The sequence below is a fragment of the Haliotis rubra genome, unplaced genomic scaffold (assembly GCF_003918875.1).
Source record: "Haliotis rubra isolate DU_JTF1 unplaced genomic scaffold, ASM391887v1 Scf115, whole genome shotgun sequence".
In the NCBI taxonomy this organism is placed as follows: Eukaryota; Metazoa; Mollusca; class Gastropoda; order Lepetellida; family Haliotidae; genus Haliotis; species Haliotis rubra.
In genome coordinates this window covers 1533593-1553080 of record NW_025765059.1, presented here as the reverse complement: position 1 = coordinate 1553080, position 19488 = coordinate 1533593, and the positions used below count along the sequence as shown (strand labels likewise).

The following is a 19488-nucleotide window of genomic DNA, read 5'->3' as shown; positions in this document are numbered from 1 at the left end:
TACTCCTTAATGAGTAATGTTCAACACGTGTTTCAAGTACTGCACCAATACAATAATAATGTTAATCAAGTAATGTTCATGCATGTGTTTCAAGTACTGCACCAGTACTCCTTACTCCTTAATGAGTAATGTTCAACACATGTTATTTACTTACCAATACTCCTTAATGAGTAAATATGTTTCAAGTACTGCACCAATACTCCTTAATAGTAATGTTCAACACGTGTTTCAAGTACTGCACCAATACTCCTTAATGAGTAATGTTCAACACGTGTTTCAAGTACTGCACCAATACTCCTTAATGAGTAATGTTCAACACTTGTTTCGTGTTTCAAGTACTGCACCAATACTGTTTCAAAGTACTTAATGATGAGTAATGTTCAACACATGTTTCAAGTACTGCACCAATACTCCTTAATGAGTAATGTTCAACACGTGTTTCAAGTACTGCACCAATACTCCTTAATGAGTAATGTTCAACATGTGTTTCAAGTACTGCACCAATACTCCTTAATGAGTAATGTTCAACACGTGTTTCAAGTACTGCACCAATACTCCTTAATGAGTAATGTTCAACACATGTTTCAAGTACTGCACCAATACTCCTTAATGAGTAATGTTCAACACATGTTTCAAGTACTGCACCAATACTCCTTAATGAGTAATGTTCAACACGTGTTTCAAGTACTGCACCAATACTCCTTAATGAGTAATGTTCAACACGTGTTTCAAGTACTGCACCAATACTCCTTAATGAGTAATGTTCAACACATGTTTCAAGTACTGCACCAATACTCCTTAATGAGTAATGTTCTGCACATGTTTCAAGTTACTGCACCAATACTCCTTAATGAGTAATGTTCAACACATGTTTCAAGTACTGCACCAATACTCCTTAATGTAAGTAATGTTCAGTACTGCACAATGTTTCAAGTACTGCACACACTTAATGAATGCTCACTTAATGAGTAATGTTCAACTATTTAATACAAATGAGCGTGAAATATTTCCAGAGTATTTGCAGAAAGCCAACATATAAGCTTTAATATGCTGCCTATGTTGCACCATATACAGAAACACTAGAAAGAAGTGGCATTCAAAATTGTTTTAGAGTTATGATCAATCATGTAGAACCATTTAAGATTTTTGGGATAGCCAAATGAACTGCACCTGAAATACCAGGCTGTTTAATGAAACCACTATTAGCAAAAGTACATACTCTTACACACTCTTGTCACCATGACAATTTCACCCTGATGCTAATGACATGCTGCACATGTTGGGCATGTTACTTTCAACTCCTTCCTAACAAATTACAACAAAGTACTTTACAGAGTTTGTTTGATGTCAGAGTAATTTGCTGGTGAAAGGTTTTAATAATGTAATCTACAGCATCACTGAGTAATATAATTTAAACAGTGTTGACACATACTGTATTATCAGTGGCAGTGTGGATGATGGGACTTAGCTCACCTGACCCAGAGAGTTCAAGCACATCAGACACAAATTAAGGTTGTCCATGGTGACAATTTGAAATTAAGTGAATGTGACTGACGCTGGTTTATTAGATTATTTCAGTTGCATCACAGCATGTCAACTTCAAATGGGCTGAAAACTAGAAGTGATACACTTGATACCACTTGAGCACCACCAGCAAACGTATGGGGACCAAACAAGGATTACAATGAGGGATTCAAACCAGCGATCATCTGATTCTGGCTTGACTAACGGGAACAGCTCTGGACATCATATTATACCTATTTCCAAAGGCAATTATTTTAACCTCTGACACTGCCTGAACCTGAGAGGTCTGTTGACAGGACCTGAACCTGAGGTCAGTTTGACGGGACCTGAACCTGTGATGTCAGTTGACAGGACCTGAACCTGAGAGTCCTGTTGACAGGACATGAACCTGAGAGGTCAGTTGACAGGACCTGAACCTGAGAGTCCTGTTGACAGGACCTGAACCTGAGAGGTCAGTTGACAGGACCTCAACCTGAGAGGTCTGTTGATAGGACATGAACCTGAGAGGTCAGTTGACAGGACCTCAACCTGAGAGGTCAGTTGACAGGACCTGAACCTGTGACATCTGTTGAGAGGACCTGAACCTGAGAGGTCAGTTGACAGGACATGAACCTGAGAGGTCAGTTGACAGGACATGAACCTGAGAGGGTCTGTTGACAGGACCTGAACCTGAGAGGTCTGTTGACAGGACCTGAACCTGAGAGGTCTGTTGACAGGACCTCAACCTGTGATGTCAGTTGACAGGACATGAACCTGAGAGGTCAGTTGTGGGACCTGAACCTGAGAGGTCAGTTGACAGGACCTGAACCTGAGGTCAGTTGACGGGACCTGAACCTGTGATGTCAGTTGACAGGACCTGAACCTGAGAGTCCTGTTGACAGGACATGAACCTGAGAGGTCAGTTGACAGGACCTGAACCTGAGAGTCCTGTTGACAGGACCTGAACCTGAGAGGTCAGTTGACAGGACCTCAACCTGAGAGGTCTGTTGATAGGACATGAACCTGAGAGGTCAGTTGACAGGACCTCAACCTCAGAGAGGTCAGTTGACAGGACCTGAACCTGTGACATCTGTTGAGAGGACCTGAACCTGAGAGGTCAGTTGACAGGACATGAACCTGAGAGGTCAGTTGACAGGACCTGAACCTGAGAGGTCTGTTGACAGGACCTGAACCTGAGAGGTCTGTTGACAGGACCTGAACCTGAGAGGTCAGTTGACAGGACCTCAACCTGTGATGTCAGTTGACAGGACAGGACCCTGAACCTGAGAGGTCAGTTGACAGGACATGAACCTAAGAGGTCAGTTGACAGGACCTGAACCTGAGAGGTCTGTTGACAGGACCTGAACCTGAGAGGTCAGTTGACAGGACCTGAACCTGAGAGGTCAGTTGACAGGACCTGAACCTGAGAGGTCTGTTGACAGGACCTGAACCTGAGAGGTCAGTTGACAGGACCTCAACCTGTGAGGTCTGCTGAAAAAACATGAACCTGTGAGGTCTGCTGAAAAACATGAACCTGTGAGGTCTGCTGAAAGAACATGATGTAATGAGGTCAATGTGATCACAACGACAAGAAAGGAGCGTAGCTCACCTGGTGTGGCATGTGGGTCTTCCCTGCCAGTGTGTAGCGGAAGGAGGCTTTCTTCTTCTTCTTGACCAACACTTCCCCTTCGTCTTTCTTCCTCTTCTTGATAGAGAGAAGCCCATCAGCCATCCCAACCACCACCAGACTGTCATCGGGCTGCAGTGAAACACACACACAGTTATACATACAGTCAGCAGACTCTCATCTCTACACAAACCAGCCAAACCTAGAATCACAAACATTATAAGTTGTTCACTGGTCACAAGGGGGACATGGGTTGATGTACCCTCGATGTTTGTGTATGTTCCCTGAGCCCGAACATAAAGAAACATCGAGGGTACATCAACCCATGTGCCCCGAAGGACCAGTGAACAATGTATTTATCTTACCGAACACCTCAATGGTAATTTTGAACTGTTTGAAGCACGGGTATCGGATCATAATAGGGAGTACCAGATGACAAGACAACAAGAAAAACAAATTTAGAATTATATCCCTTTCATCGACTTGCATTCGAAAAACAATGATAATTTCCGTACATCATACATGTGATTCAATGTTATTCGAGATAAAGAATTACTACCACGAAGTACCAAAAGAGTTCGGCATTCCCAGCGGGGTACATAGAAAATGTTACTCGCTTGTAAGCAGGGTACATTGAAAATAATAGAACCAGCCAATCAGAAAACGGCATTTATGTGTGAGGCAAGATAAATTTATATATGCACTAGAAGTCAGAGATCAGCCAATTATTTCATATTGTCAAATATAAACATATGAAAGAATCTGGTGTTCCCTTACATGTTTTGAGTAGTACACAACAGCAAATATATTCATTTGTACAGATTGTACAGTTCAATACAAAACACATCAGTATAGGTATGGGTATGTTATACAATCACACAATGAGTTCTGTTTCCAAAGGCTCGAGTCAAGTCTTCCCCATGAAAATAAACAATGCAGTTTTTGACTCTCATAAAAAAATAACATCTTTTCCAGACCGAGGGGCACATATTACGCTCAAGTGTGCATTATACAAGAAAAAACTTAATATCTTGCACTGGATTGTGTGATCCTCGACACAATGTTTACACACCGCTGCCTTAAAGCTGAAACACTGATGAGTGCAGTGTTAAGAAATACAGATATTGGTATATCAAACCGATGGTCGGGTTTCTCAATGTCTACATCTGTTTTGACTGTAACTATTTTCCATTCAGGTTTGCTTAGTCCTAACAAATGCAGTAGCTGACAAGTCTCAAAAATCAGGAACATAATTTAAAGAGTACACAGATAGCACCTTAAGGTTTAAATAAGGATATTTTGAGGTACAACAATGCTGTAGATCCACAGACTGAGATGCTTGTTGCCTGGCGTATGTTGACACACCTGCCACGTGTAAATAACAGCGCTGTTTCCTCTCACTCACAAGTAATAAATCATGTTCTGTTCACAATCCTCCAAACTTCTGGAAACACATTCAGTTACATACATTATTCCTTAATAGTTAAACAGCAATACCAGACTATCATATATGCAACATCTGAAATGCCATTACAATAGTTATAGTACTAAAATCACTTAAGAAAGTAACATTCTTTATGGATAACAACTTCTTTATTACATATGATGCCACTTTTCGGTATGGATTCTTATATTATTGTCAAGCACGAGTGAAGTACTGACTGACTGACTGACTGACTGACTGACTGAGTTTGGTTTTACGCCGCTTTTAGCAATATTCCAGCAACATCACGGCTGGGGACACCAGAAATGGGCTTCACACATTGTGCCCATGTGGGGATTCGAACCCGGGTTTTCCGTGTGACGAGCCAACGCTTAACCATTAGGCTACCCCACCGCCCCGTGAAGTACTGAAGTACTTAAGCCCTTATGTACATCAACAGGGATAAAGTAATATATATATCGCATCATATATAATAAAGAAGCTGTTATTCATAAAGAATCTTACTTTCTTATTACTCACCAACTTCTAGAATGCCAATCAAACAGATAAAATCACTTAAATAAGTTACAAATGAATGTTTCGTTAATGTTTAAAAACTGTAAAGAGATATGGTGAATGTAAAACAGTTAAAGGCATGATTTTACTTCAGGTTTTAGCTTCTAGTTTACTATAATTCTAGAAATATGTCATCACTGGATTTGTTTCAACTAGTCAGAGAAAAGTAAAAACAGTACACTTGTGAAAGTATTTCCATTCTCTATGACTGACATGTAGACATATATCAAAATGTTCTTATCATGAACTCTACAAAATATGTCAATATGATAATGAATATCTGCTGTAAAGAAACTCCAGAATACATTGATAGACGAAAACACCATCTATGTTTATGATGAACGTCTGTATGCCCACACATCTCAAACTTCAAGTATGTGCAACATCCTCATCAAAGAATCTAGTTCTAAACCCTGCTCTTCACGAGACATCTTTCACACAAATATCTCTTTCAAGCTTCCCAATCTGTCAAATACTGTGAATCATTTTTTCAAAAATATGTAAACTAACTGAAAACAAGAAAAAAAAAGACTTCTTAATGATGGATAGAAAATTATATGGCAAAAAACACTTCCTTAATTTCTGTCACACTGCAATAAACATCAACTTCTGTTTAACTAATCTAAAATTTGTATTTCATTTTGAAAAAAGAATAAAATTCTGCGTAAATGAACTATGAAGGCACAAACAGCTAATTATTTCCCAATATCACACAAGTAGTTGAGTTGAAGCACGGAGATAATGAAAAGATCTGCAAGAAACATCACCACCATAAATTAACTTTTCCAAAGGAAGCATGATGGCTTAACTACAAGTATGTTTTGACATTGGAGGTGTGGCACATGCGGACTTTTGCCACCATGATGGAGTGAGCCAAGACTTCAAGTTACCCTAGGACTCTATTTACCCACAAATAATTCCTCAAGGTGTCTTGTACACACAACAAAAGACAGCTGGCTTCACGTTCATATATACAAGGAAGCTTCTTGATATTTGACAGAAGTATTACCCACCTCTCCATATAAACATGACACATGCAGTGATATTGGACACTGGAAATATATATAGAAATATATGCTAAACTGTACTCTCAGAGAAACAGTTAAATAAGATAAGTCTAAATATGCATGGCTGTATAATGAAAGGATAGGCAAGAAGGTATTTAAAAGTCTCTATTGAAGAAGTTATTTATTAAAGCATATTACTGTATGTGATTTGAGTTTGATTTCAGCATTACTGCTTGATAAACAAACTTTGTTATCCCCGTTGAAATTAACAAGAGCTTCTTGTTTCAAAATGACCTGACAGGTATGAGAAGTATTAGCTGCTTTCAACCTTAATATTTTTGAGAAAAAGAACCAATTGCCAACATCAAATAAATCTCCAGATGATAAATAATAATGGTAAGTATTACAGAAACAACTTCCAAGGATCCCACAAAATAAATAGATATATCCCTCTGGAAAAACTGTATACTACTTCAATCACAGGGTGTTGACCCTTCTTCACAAAATACGTAAGTTATCTTAATTTGGAACATAAATCATACAAATAAAACTCATGAAACATATTGCTGGGAAAAGAGAAATATTTCTGAATATATTCCAAGAATTCCACAAGAGCATCCCCAACTGAGAGTATGCGACTTGTCAAAGGTTTGACCAACTGAATGTGGGTTGCACACGTAGTTTGACATTCATTTAAAAAAATAGGAGAAAGATTGAGTGATGGAGACAGGATATTTTTTCTGTTACAGCAGCAAAACCAGATGTTTTTTTAATCAAAACTATGACCCTAAATTATAAAAAATTACAAACATCTAAAAACAATGTATTTTATGTGGCAGACAATTTCTTTTTTTCAGTACCCTGAAGTATAATGATTTTTTTCTATCATTTTCTTGGAGAATTTATTCTGTTGATCAAATCCCAAGCCCCCAAACCCAGTGTTAAGCATCTGCCCATAGCCCCATGGCAGGTTCATCTTGTGCCAGGACTGTAGGTTAACATTCACTTCCTTCCTTATGGAAGGCAGAGAATTTTAATGTCTACATACTTGTCACAATGAATGTTTTGGAGCTTGCTTTTTAATACAAATTGAATATGTTTTCAGGATCAAGAAATCCAGCAGGCTGTTGATCTCTACAAAACTGAAATAACAAAAGATCAGAGATGACCTTGCTGAACCCAAATTACAGGTTTCCGTCAACTTGGACTAGTGTTGGTGTCGCGGAAGAATTTAGTCTGTAGCTTCTACAGTCTGTAGGCCCTGATGGCAGCCATGTATATTTATATTTATTTATTTCACAGCCCCAACTGCAAGAATGTGAAACGGCTGTCCCAAATAATACGCAGGTGATTGTACTTCAACATGGCTTATTGTATGTGATTGTACTCCAACATGGCTAATTGTATGTGATTGTACTCCAACATGGCTGATTGTACTCCAACATGGCTGATTGTATGTGATTGTATGTCAACATGGCTGATTGTATGTGATTGCACTAGAACATGGCTGATTGTATGTGATTGTACTCCAACATGGCTGATTGTATGTGATTGTACTCCAACATGGCTGATTGTATGAGATTGTACCCCAACATGGCTGATTGTATGTGATTGTACTCCAACATGGCTGATTGTATGTGATTGTACTCCAACATGGCTGATTGTATGTGATTGTACTCCAACATGGCTGATTGTATGTGATTGTACTCCAGCATGGCTGATTGTATGTGATTTTACTCCAACATGGCTGATTGTATGTGATTGTACTCCAACATGGCTGATTGTATGTGATTGTACTCCAACATGGCTGATTGTATGTGATTGTACTCCAACATGGCTGATTGTATGTGATTGTACTCCAACATGGCTTATTGCATGTGACTGTACACCATCATGGATGATTGTATGTGATTGTACTCCAACATGGCTGATTGTATGTGATTGTACTCCAACATGGCTGATTGTATGTGATTGCACTCCAACATGGCTGATTGTATGTGACTGTACACCATCATGGATGATTGTATGTGATAGTACTCCAACATGGATGACTGTATGTGATAGTACTCCAACATGGCTGATTGCATGTGACTGTACTCTAACATGGCTGATTGTATGTGACTGTACACCATCATGGCTGATTGTATGTGATTGTAACTCAACATGTATGATTGTATGTGATTGTACTCCAACATGGCTGATTGTATGTTATTGTACTAAAACATGGCTAATTGTATGTGATTGTACTCCAACATGGCTGATTGTATGTGATTGTACTCCAACATGGCTGATTGTATGTGATTGTACTCCAACATTGCTGATTGTATGTGACTGTACACCATCATGGCTGACTGTATGTGATTGTACTAAAACATGGCTGATTGTATGTGATTGTACTCCAACATGGATGATTGTATGTGATTGTACTAAATCATGGCTGATTGTATGTTATTGTAATATCAACATGGCTGATTGTATGTGATTGTACTCCAACATGTATGATTGTATGTGATTGTACTCCAACATGGCTGATTGTATGTGAGTTGTACTCCAGCATGGCTGATTGTATGTGACTGTACTCCAACATAGCTGATTGTATGTGATTGTATTAAAACATGGCTGATTGTATGTGATTGTATTAAAACATGGCTGATTGTATGAGATTGTACTCCAACATGGCTGATTGTATGTGATTGTATTAAAACATGGCTGATTGTATGTGATTGTATTAAAACATGGCTGATTGCATGTGATTGTACTCCAACATGGCTGATTGTATGTGACTGTACTCCAACATGGCTGATTGTATGTGATTGTACTCCAACATGGCTGATTGTATGTGATTGTACTCAATATGGCTGCTTGTATGTGATTGTACTCCAACATGGCTGATTGTATGTGATTGTACACCATCACGGATGATTGTAATGCATTGATTATTACTCCAACATGGCTGATTGTATGTGATTGTACTCCAACATGGCTGATTGCATGTGACTGTACTCCAACATGGCTGATTGTATGTGACTGTACACCATCATGGCTGACTGTATGTGATAGTACTCCAACATGGATGACTGTATGTGATAGTACTCTAACATGGCTGATTGCATGTGACTGTACTCTAACATGGTTGATTGTATGTGACTGTACATCATCATGGATGACTGTATGTGATTGTACTCCAACATGGCTGATCGTATGTGACTGTACTCAACATGGCTGATTGTATGTGACTGTACACCATCATGGCTGATTGTATGTGATTGTACTAAAACATGGCTGATTGTATGTTATTGTACTCCAACATGGCTGATTGTATGTGATTGTACTCAAACATGGCTGATTGTATGTAGATTGTACTAAATCATGGATGATTGTATGTTATTGTACTCAAAACATGGCTGATTGTATGTGATTGTACTCCAATATGGCTGATTGTATGTTATTGTACTAAAAACTTGGCTGATTGTATGTGATTGTACTCCAACATGGCTGATTGTATGATTGTACTAAAACATGGCTGATTGTATGTTATTGTACTAAAACATGGCTGATTGTATGTGATTGTTCTCCAACATGGCTGATTGTATGTGATTGTACTAAAACATGGCTGATTGTATGTGTTTGTACTAAAACATGGCTGATTGTATGTTATTGTACTAAAACATGGCTGATTGTATGTGATTGTACTAAAACATGACTGATTGTATGTGATTGTACTAAAACATTGCTGATTGTATGTTATTGTACTAAAACATGGCTAATTGTATGTGATTGTACTCCAACATGGCTGATTGTATGTGTTTGTACTAAAACATGGCTGATTGTATGTTATTGTACAAAAACATGGCTTATAGTAGTACATGAACAACGCTATCAACCACTCAACTGCCTGGCCCATCATTTGACAATACAGACAACAGATATATCTGGAACATTTTGGATTGTGGCATAAAACAACATACACTCCTTTATTCTAAGTTTCAAGAGGCGTTTGTACTATCAACACTACCCATCTACATACACTACACCACTACATTATCTACATGCACTATACCACTACATATCTCCATACACTATACCACTACATATCTACATCCATTATACCATATGTCAAGAATCTTGGTGTGGTTTTTTGACAACAGTCTATCAATGGATGATCAGCATATCTAAAATCTGTGACTCTTACTATTTTCATCTAAGGAATATTGGTTCCATTAGAGATCTCTCTCTACTGATATGGCACATATGCTAGCAAGAACACTTGTATTGACAAGACTTGATTATGCAAATAGCTTGTTGGGAAATCTAACCCAGGAACAGTTTCATAAACTCCAACGGGTCCAAAACACTGCAGCAATGCGGATCGTGACCCTAATCGAGGAGTGTATTGCACATATAACACCAGTGCTAACTTCACTACACTGGCTCCCAGTCCAAGCTCGAGTCCAATATTAAGATTCTCACATTGACACATAAATGTGTCAATCAAACAGCTCCTGCCTATCTGACAGAATTGATTGAGAAATATGAACCTTCTCGGACACTAAGATCTGCTGATCAGTTACTTTTAAAGTACCCAAATCCCTCAAAAGTATGGACAGAGATCATTTTGCTTACATGGCCCCAACTCTGTGGAGCGATCTTCCTATAGGAATAAAGAAATCCCCATCATTGACAATCTTTAAAGCTGCATAAAGACTCATCTCTTCCAAAAGTTCTATAAAGATTGATATACCAGTGAAAATAGCACCCCTCTGCAGTGTTTTTAATTTTGTGTAGCATCATGAGCAGACACCAAGTGACTGAGTTTTGGCGATAACAAATCTACTGTATTATTACATAAAAGTGTACCACCACACATCTACATACACTATACCACTACATATCTACATAAAGTGTACCACTACATATCTACATACACTATACCACTACATATCTACATAAAGTGTACCACTACATACATCTACATCCACTATACCACTACATATCTACATAAATTGTACCACTACATATCTACATACACTATACCCACTACATATCTACACAAATTGTACCACTACATATCTACATACACTATACCACTACATATCTACACAAATTGTACCACTACATATCTACATCCACTATACCACTACATATTTACATAAAGTGTACAACTACATATCTACATCCACTATACCACTACATATCTACATAAAGTGTACCACTACATATCTACATACACTATACCACTACATATCTACATAGAGTGTACCACTACATATCTACATACACTATACCACTAAATATCTACATAAATTGTACCACTACATATCTACATACACTACATATCTACACAAATTGTACCCACTACATATCTACATACACTATACAACTACATATCTACATCCACTATACCACTACATATCTACATAAAGTGTACCCACTACATATCTACATACACTATACCACTACATATCTACATAGAGTGTACCACTACATATCTACATACACTATACCACTACATATCTACATAAAGTGTACCACTACATATCTACATACACTATACCACTACATATCTACAACAAATTGTTACCACTACATATCTACATACACTATACCACTACATATCTACATAAAGTGTACCACTACATATCTACATACACTATACCACTACATATCTACATACACTATACCACTACATATCTACACAAATTGTACCACTACATATCTACATAAAGTGTACCACTACATATCTACATACACTATACCACTACATATCTACACAAATTGTACCACTACATATCTACATAAAGTGTACCACTACATATCTACATAAAGTGTACCACTACATATCTACATACACTATACCACTACATATCTACACAAATTGTACCACTACATATCTACATACACTATACCACTACATATCTACATAAAGTGTACCACTACATATCTACATACACTATACCACTACATATCTACATACACTATACCACTAAATATCTACACAAATTGTACCACTACATATCTACATAAAGTGTACCACTACATATCTACATCCACTATACCACTACATATCTACACAAATTGTACCACTACATATCTACATAAAGTGTACCACTACATATCTACATAAAGTGTACCACTACATATCTACATAAAGTGTACCACTACATATCTACATAAATTGTACCACTACATATCTACATAAAGTGTACCACTACATATCTACATACACTATACCACTACATATCTACACAAATTGTACCACTACATATCTACATAAAGTGTACCACTACATATCTACATAAAGTGTACCACTACATATCTACATACACTATACCACTAAATATCTACATAAATTGTACCACTACATATCTACATCCACTACATATCTACACAAATTGTACCACTACATATCTACATACACTATACCCCTACATATCTACATCCACTATACCACTACATATCTACATACACTATACCACTACATATCTACACAAATTGTACCACTACATATCTACATAAAGTGTACCACTACATATCTACATACACTATACCACTACATATCTACATAAAGTGTACCACTACATATCTACATAAAGTGTACCACTACATATCTACATAAAGTGTACCACTACATATCTACATAAAGTGTACCACTACATATCTACATAAAGTGTACCACTACATATCTACATAAGGTGTACCACTACATATTTACATACAGTGTACCACTACATATCTACACAAGTTGTACCCACTACATATCTACATGAGTACCACTACATATCTACATAAGGTGTACCACTACATATTTACATACAGTGTACCACTACATATCTACACAAGTTGTACCACTACATATCTACATAAAGTGTACCCTCCCAGATACCCAGCTTAGGGTCAATGTCTAATGACTGAAGCAGACTGTAGCGTGGCTAGCCACCCATGTCAGCATATCTCTTCCTATATAATAAATAACTCATTTCAGAAACTAATTTCCTAACTTTAATTGCAAAGCATTATGGTAATTGGTGTAACAAGAGTAGAAATCCCATGAAACCCCAATCAAGGCACCCACACACCGATACCCCTAATGTAAATCTGATGTTAACTGTGTAATATTTGCTAAATAGCTTGTTGAAAACCGCAAAAACATTGCCAATGCAGTAAGCAGAACTTTGTGATTAATTATTCAATAATTGTGTTTAGAAGTTGGTGTAAAGTAAACATGTAGAGCTGCCGAGTTGGAGAGGAAAGCAAGTACTGGTATCCTAAACACATTCTTCCACCCCAGCCACTTCTTGCCACTCCAAAATGTTTGTTATGCTTACATACAGACTTATTTTCAAACTTTTCCCAATTTCTTCAACACTTTCTGTTTTAATAATATCTGCCAAAACTCTCCATAACACACATCAGGTTAATTACCAGCAAATGTTCCACTCATATTCTCCATGGCTTTTTCTCAATCGTAAAGCTATGTCGAGATTCGAATCACCCTGTTTATTTCAAAAATAAATTTGTAATCATTCTCAGGATGAAGTGCAGAACAGTTTAAAAGTTTAATGGAACTTTTAATTACATAATCAAGAAAGCTGAAGTAATACCCTGTGTGCTACTTTTTGGTTTGATGGAAAAATAATAAACATAATTGCAACAAAATGTTCTATATTTACAGTATCTAGGCTATCGGACATTCTGTTTAAGTTATTTCCACGAAAACTACCAGCAATTATAAAAGCCATTAATGTAAGCCCTAGGGAAAAACTCATTCTCAAGTCTTGCTTTATGAGCTTGAAACCGTACCCCAAGCTGTGAGAATGCTTAGGGATGAATTACATCTCTTCTAACTAATATGCCATTTTCTTTCATGAAAACATCTTTTTATCTTAAGTACAAATGATTTTAACAGAGGTATTATGGGTAGTGAAAAAAATGCCGATGTATGATTTCTGGCCCTATTTCTGTTCAATGTCAGTCGCGAATATTTCATTTTCGGAGTTAATGACCCGATTTTTACCCTCGTCATATAAGCAGTAATATCAAGCAGACTGTAAAATCTTTATAAATGACTTATAGCCTCCAACACCTTCCATATACCCAAGCGAGCAAATTTGGCGATTTTTTTCCTTGAAGTCAAATGATTTTTCCACAGGGATTGAAGGCATGAGCGAGAGATATATGATTCCTAAAGTATCAGCGAGCGGCTCAATTAGTGTTAAAGGGATTGTCACAAAGCCATCCTGGCTTCCATAAAGAAAGTAAATCAACCATTATCTAGACCCAGCGATCGCATCATTAACACCATAAAGAAGACAAGATTTCTTTTGTTTATTTGAGAAAATGCAAACAAAATGGAAAATTGATCACAGGAAGCCTTTGTCAACCCTGAGATTTTGTAAATATAATTTCCGAGAGGTTAAAAAACAAACAAACTAGGCTGTTATTTCATGGAGGCGATGGAAAAAACACATCTTCAAATGTAATTTTAGTTGGTGTTGGGATGTTGCTATCAAATTTGCGACCACAAAGGCGCGAGGATCCCCATCTTGTTGGTGTTTAATATATAAAGGGGACGGAAAAAGCGTCAATGGCTTCACATGGCGCGTGCAAATAGTTCCATTTCGTGTGGAACAATGAACACAATACAAACAAACAAAAGAAACATAAATATGGCAACAGTTTATGGAACATTCATTTACTTCACATCTTAAAGATGAACATTTTCAGATACACAAACAGTTCCTTCAAAAAGATTTTTCTTGTTGATTCACTGGGGATAGGCTTTGTGTTTTAAACATTTTGTGTTTGAACAATAACTTCTGAAAGCAAGACTGATACATAGGATATTATGCCTTTACCGGTACTCCAGGAATCTGATTTCCTTGTTCCTGTTTTTTGTGATGATAATTACCATATCCTCCCCAACTATAGGAGAGTAGAGGGGTTGTGATAAGATATGTATGTAAGTCAACTGGAAGGCTCTGAAATCCTATGAAGATATATATCTTGATAGTTAGAGAACAGTTACACATCTTGGAGGTAAGGTTAATGTATCACAACTAAAATTAACCGATAAGATATGTATCTTTAAAACCTGGTTGCAAATGACTAAATGGTGAATGAAAACGCAACACCTTATATGTTCCTTCTTTAAAGCAAACGAATGAAGTCAGTCAGTCTATTGTAACAAGCCAAAGTCAATGATGTCATCTTCTCATTCCAATATGTCCATAAAATCATAGAACAAAGTGAAAATAGGCACATGCCACATACCTGATTGCACCAGTGAAAACTGTGGACCTGCACTTAAGACAGTTCTAATATGTGACATAATGATTGCCCCTTGACAGACACCTGACATGACGGACCCTGATCGATCCTGTACAAACACCTGACATTACGGGTCCTGACTGATCCTGTACAAGCACATGACATGACGCACCCTGACTGATCCTGTACAAACACCTGACATGACGCACCCTGTACAGATACCTGACATGACGCAGCCTGTACAGATACCTGACACGACGGACCCTGACTGATCCTGTACAAACACCTGACATGACGCACCCTGTACAGACACCTGACATGACGGACCCTGTACAAACACCTGACATGACGGACCCTGTGATACCTGACAAACTACCCTGTACGATGTATTTTGACAGCCTGTACAGATACCTGACAAATGACGCACCCTGTACAAACACCTGACATGGCGCTGACCCTGGACCCTGAACAGAGATACCTGACTTGACGATCCTGTACCACAACACCTGACATGACACCTGACATGCGGACCCTGTACAAACACCTGACATGACGGACCCTACAGACCTGACATGTCAGACCCTGTACAGACACCTGACAAACAGACCCTGACATGACGGACCCTGACATGTCAGATCCTGTGTACAAACACCTGACATGACTGGAACCTGTACCTGTACAACACTGACCTGACTGTACAAACACCTGTACAGACACCGGACCCTGTACTGATACCTGACAAACATGACATGTACTTGGTATGTGTAATCTGACATGACCCTGTACAAACACCTGACAAAACCTTAGTGAGTGAGACACCTGACATGATGGAACCTGTACAAACACCTGACATGACAGACCCTGTACAGATACCTGACATGACGGACCCCTACAGACACATACATCAATAGTTAAGTGAGGACAAACTATAGCCTGTAATGATCCTTAACTTACTGTACCTTGACATATAGCTGATATCCCAGAAATATACAACCCTGTACAAACACCTGACATGACGGGTTCCTGACACCACATACGGACCTTGTACAAACACCTGATTTAGAAAAATTAGACCCTGTACAGACACCTGATGTACACGGACCCTGTACAGACAATCTGCGAAAATCAAATGTTTAGTGAGTGAGTATAGTTTTGTGCTATACCAGGATATCCCAGAAATATCATGACGGGGGGACACCAGAAATGGGCTCAGCACATTGTACTCATGTGGGGAATCGAATACTGGCCTTCAGCGTGACGAGCGAACATTTTAACCACTAGGATACCCCACCACCCCAATCAACAGTTAAACATATTAACGACTGCAACACTGATATTCAAATTGTTCTGTATAAATACTGGACCAAAACGTCTTCAGGACAAGAAGACAACAGAGCCAAATGATCATTTGGTAAGAACATGGACAGAACACAAACATCAAAACAAGGTAAACATACTTTTAAAAAAACCAAAATGGAAACTATGCTGAGACTCGATACTAACTGCAGGTAATCTATAGTTCATGACATTCTGAAGAAAACTGACAAGTTAACATACACAGCCTGGGGTGCAAATGCTCAAATCACAGTCATAATTTGAAATATTTCACAATAGGGAACATATATTATGCTTTGTATTAATCAAATGATTTGATTAATGCCAAACATAATATATGAAACAAATATGTATTTGAGGTGATTTTGCTGTGGAATATAATGGGGACTGGTTGATCATTCCAGTTAGATTTGAAAATGTAGACATTTAAAAGGCAGTCTACATTTTTTCTAATATGACCAACTGACAACTGAAAAATACACAACAACTGAAAGACAAATAATTGAATAAATTGATGAGCTCAGTTACCACAAAAACATAAATATCTAGCACTTGACCAATACAGGTGAACATTTCAAGCTGGGAGGGACATGATGTTACTGGGGAGGGCAAGTATCTACCTTGTAGATGGGATGACCAGGTGGTAATCTATCAACATCATTAAGGAAAGTATAGCCTTACTTTAAATATTTCTTAATAGCTGTCAAGAAAGTTCATCCCCCAAAGTGTTGAATTATTAGACCACTTTTGCAAATTTTACAATTGTGTGTTCTACATCTACATTTGTGCATCAACATAGCATATTACATTCTTGAGGAAATGTCACTCTGAGTCAGCTGTTTAAACTACCATGTATATAACTGGTAACAATATCCTGAAATGGGACAACAGTGATCCCAATAATGCCTACAACAGAGTGTCAAAAGACGCCAGAAAATATTTGTTCAAATATCAGCCTTTTGTCTCCTTGGAGGCATGAATTACCAAAGTGAGGATTGTCAGTGTCTTCCAGGAACTGACTGTCATCACTGCCACGACTGTCTAGAAGCTCGATGGATATGAGCAAAGCATGGCTGTATGTAGAAATCTCACTCCCATCAGATAATGTGTTACCACTTGAAACAGGCTCTCCTACCAATCTGTTAGACACAACCAAAGGCATCACAAAAGTATTCTGATAATTTGCTTGATTTTTAAATGTTTCATGCAGGCAAGTTCTTGTAATGCATGAAAAACATAAGTATTTTATTGTGTATTTCACTGCTGAATGTTTTTGATATTACACATACTGGTGAGCCTTCATAGGATATATTTCTCATAATGTACTTGGATGGCATTGCATGTTATCAGATTTCTTGAAACATGTTTCTTTCATCCTGAGTTGTAAATTTATTAATAAGCAATATATCAAATGGATCTGATGACAGATTAATTACTCCCAGGTCAGCATCCAGGGCGCAGAGGAACCGAAAACATTCAGCAAAACAGCAGCTCCAACTTCATGGCACAACTGCCTCATAAACCATCAGTCAGAATTTGGTCATTAATCATCATCTGTCAAAGGTTAAACATTTGATTGATGCAGAATTTAGAAAAAGACATGTCAGTTATACATTACTAATCCATTGTAAAAATATTTCCTATACTCCCACAACGGAAATACATTGTTCCAGAGACAGATCAAGCGAGTGAGTGAGTGTGTGAGAGAGTGAGAAGTCGGAATATTACAGCTATAGCATCCAATAAATAATGTAATCTGTATCACACGAACTAGTGGTTGATGTTATGAGGTGCAGCCAGGGCCTAGATTTACAAAGCTCTCTTATTGCTAAGATAGTCATAAGTGCCACACCTTAACATTAACTCAAGGGACTCAATCAAACACAACACTAGGCCTGACAATCTGGTCAATATAGCCTGCTTCTACAAGTCAAGGTTACTGCAATCCTAAGCAATACAGGAAATTAAAATAAATGTACCATTAGAAATACTTTAATGCGCGAATGAGTGAGTGAGTGAGTGAGTAAATGGGTGGGTGAATAGGTGAGTTGGCGAGTGAGTGAGTGAGTGAGGACTGCCCTACTGCCTCATAAACACTCAAATAAACTGATGATAAACTATTTTTAAAAAAAAGAAAAATATTTTAATCAATCTATTTCCTCAACACAAATCCAGCACAGATGTACATGACCGTAGCCATACAACTGATGAAGAGAAAGTTGTGAGATTACGATTCAATGTGCACTTGTGACAGGACCTATTCACACGATAATACATACTCCGTCAGTGTCAAGGTGAGCCCACAGATTGACTGAAACAAACATAGTGGAATTCCCACAAGCTACATGTAATACACTACAGCTTAAACTGCTGCTAACAAAAAAAGTGTTGACATTAATTTGACCTGTTTTTCACACCTTGCCCTATTGAGGTGATAATGTATAAGTAGGTGATACATACAGCAACTGCCAGACTGAGGATAGCTCCTGGATAGTCGAGTGTGTGTACGACTTGATATGATGCCACGTCATAAATCTTCACATGCCTGGAAAAAATCACAAACATCAATTAGCTAATATGTTCATTAGTGTGAGTGGTAATTATCAAGCAGATGGTTAAGCACGTGCTTCCAAGTGTAGCATGTATCTCTAACAACACACACAAGCAGCTTGTTGATGTAAAATGTTGCTGGGTTGGTGATACTAACTACAGCCTACTTGCACATTACATCACATTCATCTGGAAATAGA

General features: G+C 37.9%; 1 protein-coding gene across 1 annotated transcript in view; it reads right to left on the bottom strand.

The window, feature by feature from the left end:
• The window catches only part of LOC124254528 (U3 small nucleolar RNA-associated protein 15 homolog), a 125642-nt gene that overhangs the window by 8857 nt on the left and 97297 nt on the right, over positions 1–19488 (bottom strand). Inside the window, 2 exon segments of the mRNA XM_046688346.1 lie at positions 3104–3262; positions 19199–19283. Of these exon segments, the coding sequence (XP_046544302.1) occupies positions 3104–3262; positions 19199–19283 (244 nt within the window).